The sequence below is a fragment of the Otolemur garnettii genome, unplaced genomic scaffold, assembly GCF_000181295.1.
Source record: "Otolemur garnettii isolate 467f Iridium unplaced genomic scaffold, OtoGar3 scaffold00009, whole genome shotgun sequence".
NCBI lineage: Eukaryota > Metazoa > Chordata > Mammalia > Primates > Galagidae > Otolemur > Otolemur garnettii.
The window spans coordinates 8,416,573-8,421,318 of record NW_003852404.1 but is presented as its reverse complement, the minus strand read 5'-3'; the positions used below and the strand labels follow the sequence as shown (position 1 = coordinate 8,421,318).

The following is a 4,746-nucleotide window of genomic DNA, read 5'->3' as shown; positions in this document are numbered from 1 at the left end:
TTTCGGTGTTACTGTGAGCTATGATGCCATGGTACTCTTATCAAGAATAACAAAGTAAAACTCTGTCTGTGTATATATATATATATATATATATGTATATATATATATATATATATGGTGGCTCCTGTGGCTCAAAGGAGTAGGGCACTGGCCCCGTATGCTGGAGGTGGCGGGTTCAAACCTAGCCTCAGCCAAAAAAAAAAAAATTGCAAAAAAAAAAAAAAAAAAATATATATATATATATGGGTAGCGCCTGTGGCTCAAAGGAGTAGCCTGCCCCATATACCAGAGGTGGTGGGTTCAAACCCGGCCCCAGCCAAAAACTGCAAAAAAGTATATATATATACACATATATATATATGGCTCTGTGCCTACAGCCGCTCAGTGGTTAGGGCACCAGCCCCATAAACCAGGGCTAGCAGGTTCAAACTGGCCCAGGCCTGCTAAACAACAGTGCAACAATGATAATGGCAACAAAAAAATATCCAAGTGTTGTGGTGGGTGCCTGTAGTCCCAGCTACTTGGGAGGCTGAAGCAAGAAATCTCTTTTAAGTCCACGGGTTGAGGTTGCTGTGAGCTGTGACACCACAGTACTCTACTGAGGGCGACATAGTAAGACTGTCTCAAAAAAAAAAATATTTTGTGAGTTCATTATGGCCAGGTTATACATAAGCATAGGGTTTGCGTTTGGTGGTAGGTTTTTGTTTTTAATTCCTGGTACTAATGAAATTCCTAACCTTAATGTCTAAAAACCAAAAATTACCCATATTTGTTCATTCAAAAAATGTTTATCATTACAATAAAAAGCACCTTCAGGGCCAGGTACTGTGGGTCACGCCTATAGTCCCAGCACTTTGGGAAGCCAAGGCAGGAGGGTGGCTTGAAGCATGGAGTTCAAGCCCAGCCTAAGCAACATAGCGAGACCATGTCTCAACAAAAAAGAAAATGAAAAACATTAGCTAGGCCGGGTGCGATGGCTCACACTTGTAATTCTAGCATTCTGGGAGGCCAAGGCGAGTGGATTGCCTGAGTTCACAGGCTCGAGACCAGCCTGAGCCAGAGCAAGACTTCATTTCTAAACATAGCCAGGTATTGTAGTGGGCGCCTGTAGTCCCAGCTACTCGGAAGGCTGAGGCAAGAGGATCACTTGAACCCAACATTCTGAGGTTGTGTGAGCTATGACTCCATTGCACTCTACCAAGGATAACAAAGTGAGACTCTGTCAAAAAAAAAAAAAGAAAAATTAGCTAGGCATGGTCACATGCCTGTAGTGCCAGCTACTCAGGAGGCTGAGGCAGGAGGATCCCTTGAGCCCAGGAGTTTGAGACTGGAATGAGCTATGATTGCAAGAAGACTCCAACCTGGGTGACAGAGTGAGACCTTGTCTCAAAATATAAGTAAATAAAACACTTCCATATAGCCACATCTTCCATTTGCACTAGGAAAGAAAAGTGGTAATAAGATTGTCAATATTTCTGGCAAATGACTCAGCCCAAATATTCTGCAGATCCATTTGGAGGCTGGTAGATATGTTCCCCCATGAGGATACTAGGGAGCTTTTAACTTGAACTTTACCCTTGGTCACCCAAGACTTTCCTCCTGACTGTTTCCAAGAACTTGTTTACTTTTATGTCAAAGGTATGAGCTGTTGTCCTGCTCAGCCAGTGCCACTGTTTCTCCTTCTGATGTACGCAATCACACAGGACCCAATTTGAGTTCTAAGTTAATGCCCTATCTTTGAATATCAACATTGATGTTTTCCAAGGTGGGCTTTTCTGGTAGATACAGACTCTGCATCATGTTTAGCGGACAGGGTGAAACTGGCCTAAAATAAGTCTTTGTAGAATACACATCCATTTAAAAAAAAAATTGCTTTATTGCTCAGGTGTTGGCTGCATAGTTAGTTAATTGTCATTAGCTGAAGTCATCGGCTCCCACTCAGCACCATTTCAGTGAGCAGAACTGTCCGAACTTCCATCAGGGGCCATGCTCTCTTGCCATCACTTATGGATGAGAATTTGGCTGTAGACAGGTTGATTTTCTCCTCATTTGCAGCCTATTCATACTTGTACCCTAATCAACTTGCAGCTGCCATCAGTACATGTTTTCCATATATAAAATGAAATGGGATCCAACTGTGTTCTAAGGTATTTGCTTTGGGGGGGGGACTAGGGATTGGAAGCAAACACTCAAAACCCTTTTTTTTTTTTTAAGTGGAATTCTTTAAAAGCTGATGCAAAACATCTTTACAGAGGAAATGTAATTCAAGTCCATTGTCCCTTGAAAACAAATACCGTGTGGCAGCTGCTGAATCTGCTCAGTTTGTTAAGGAGAATAATGATATTTGAGAGACATTTGAAAAGAGGGTGAACGACTATTTTGCACTTTTGATACTCTTAGGAACAAATAACTTATTTGGCAAATTGTGTCTTTTTTATGTTTGGGGTATCTTTTTTGTTTGGGGTTTTTTTTGTATGGTGAACAGGCACTGAAGTTGATGTTATTTTGTTTTAAGAATATTACAGACTGAAAACAGAAATAAACTATTTTAATGTGTGATGATTATGAGGTAGCCCTTGCATTGCAAGATGATGATTTGATCACGGACATACTATTAGTAAAACTGAATTCGCATGTAATTCAACACACGCTTAAGATCAGCATGGCTTAATTACAGATTTCAGGAATTATTGTCGCAGAGGGTACATTGGCTTGAGAGCAGATAATGCAAAACTGAGTCTTTTAGGAAGTAAGTTAGAAGCTTCGTCAAGAGCTCAGCGGATGTTAGGCTGGGTACAGTGGCTCAGACCTGTAATCCTAGCACTCTTGAGAGGCTGAGGTGGGTGGATAGCTTGAGCTCATGAGTTTGTGACCAGCCTGAGCAAAAGTGAGACCCCATCTCTAGTAGAAAGAAAAACCAGGGCAGCGCCTGTGGCTCAGTGAATAGGGTGCCAGCCCCCCATATACCGAGGGTGGCAGGTTCTAAACCCAGTCCCGGCCAAACTGCAACAAAAAAATAGCCAGGCTTTGTGGCAGGCACCTGTAGTTCCAGCTACTTGGGAGGCTGAGGCAAGAGAATCACCTAAGCCCAAGAGCTGGAGGTGGCTGTGAGCTATGATGTAACAGTACTCTCTACCAAGGGCGACAAAATGAGACTTTGTCTCTAAAAAAAAACAAACAAGATTAAAATAAATAAATAAATAATAGAAAAACCGAGGCAAGAGAATCACTTGAGCACAAGAGTTGGAGGTTGTTGTGAGCTATGATGCAATGGAACTCTACACAGGGCAACAGCTGGAGACTCTATCTCAGAAAAGAAAAAAAGCAAGAGCTCAGATGTTTTCTGGTTTAGAAGATATTCTGGCTCGGCGCCTGTGGCTCAATCGGCTAAGGCACCAGCCACATGCACCTCAGGTGGCAGGTTCAAATCCCCAGCCCGGACCCGCCAAACAACAATGATGGCTGCAACCAAAGAATGGCCGGGCGCTGTAGTGGGCGCCTGTAGTCCCAGCTACTTGGGAGGCTGAGGCAGGAGACTCGCTTGAGCCCAGGAGTTGGAGGTTGCTGTGAGCTGTGATGCCATGGCACTCTACCCAGGGGCAAAGCTTGAGGCTCTGTCTCAAAAAAAAAAAAAAAGAAGAAGATATTCTGTGCACCCTCCTGGGCTTTTGAGCAGGAAGTTTCTTCATTAGGAGTTCTGTGGAACTTTCATTTAAACTTATTTATGTTCACAATGGTCCTAAAGGCAAGATGCAGTCCTGAACTCAGAGGAGAAGCTAAAGGAAGATACTATGGAAATACAGAATGTTTAGGAGGTATTTTTTATTTCATTTTTCCAATTTTTAGATAATCATAAATGAAATTCTCCATTTCTTCCCCTTTATTCTTCACATCATCATTTAATAGAGGGGAAAAAAATCAAAGCAGTAGAAGTGCTTCTTTTTTTTGTTTTTAGTTAATCCAAACTCCTTAGAAATGTTCGCCATTTGGGTTTGAGTTCTACTGAATATCCTGATTTTACAGCCACCAATGACACTTTTTTGCATAGTCTCAATGGCATAAACTCAAGACTGCTCACTCATAAATTCTTAAGAATTTCTCAGCAATGTAATCTGTTTTGTCTTGAAAAGCAGAAGACTCAGACGGTTGTCACTTTGGGGAGAACACACAGCATCTCAAACAGCAGGTTAGCTGCCAGGAGGGCTGTGTTCCCTGCAAGAAGGAAAACCCATTGAGGTTACTGTGAGCTGTGACACCGCAGCACTCTACTGAGGGTAACAGAGTGAGACTCTGTCTCAAAAAAAAAAAAAAAAAGATGCAAAACCCAGCGTGAACAAAGTACGGACCCCTCACCTTGCAGACCATATCCCTCATGATGCAGACTGCACCCCTCAACTGTACAGACCACCCCTCAGCCAGCCTCTCGGGACTCACTTTGCTCCGTGCCTCCTCTGCCAGGGCTCTGGCTTGGGTACTTGTCTCTGGGCTGCCCGCCCACCTGTGAACACACTTTCCCTGGCATTCTGCCACCACCCAGCATCATTTGAAAATCATATTTTAAAATGCAGAAGATTCTTTGTTTACTCCGAGAATGCATTTTTCCCAAAGGAAAACCGTCAGTGCTGGTGTGTCCGGTATTTATTATCTACCCTCTGAGCCCAACAAGCCTAACTCTGAAGCTGAACTTGTTTAAGTTAAAATTACAGGGATGGCATCTATTTTGCAGATCTTTTTTTTTTTTTTTTT

General features: G+C 42.7%; 1 protein-coding gene across 2 annotated transcripts in view; it reads right to left on the bottom strand.

Annotated features, from left to right (window-relative positions):
* Positions 1–3,805: 3,805 nt before the first annotated feature.
* The window catches only part of AGMAT (agmatinase), an 11,535-nt gene continuing 10,594 nt past the window's right edge, over positions 3,806–4,746 (bottom strand). For both annotated transcript variants that reach the window (XM_003783887.3, XM_012801601.2), the window contains one exon: positions 3,806–4,212. In XM_003783887.3, the coding sequence (XP_003783935.1) occupies positions 4,139–4,212 (74 nt within the window). In that variant the 3' untranslated portion in view covers positions 3,806–4,138. The remainder of the gene's footprint in view (positions 4,213–4,746) is intronic.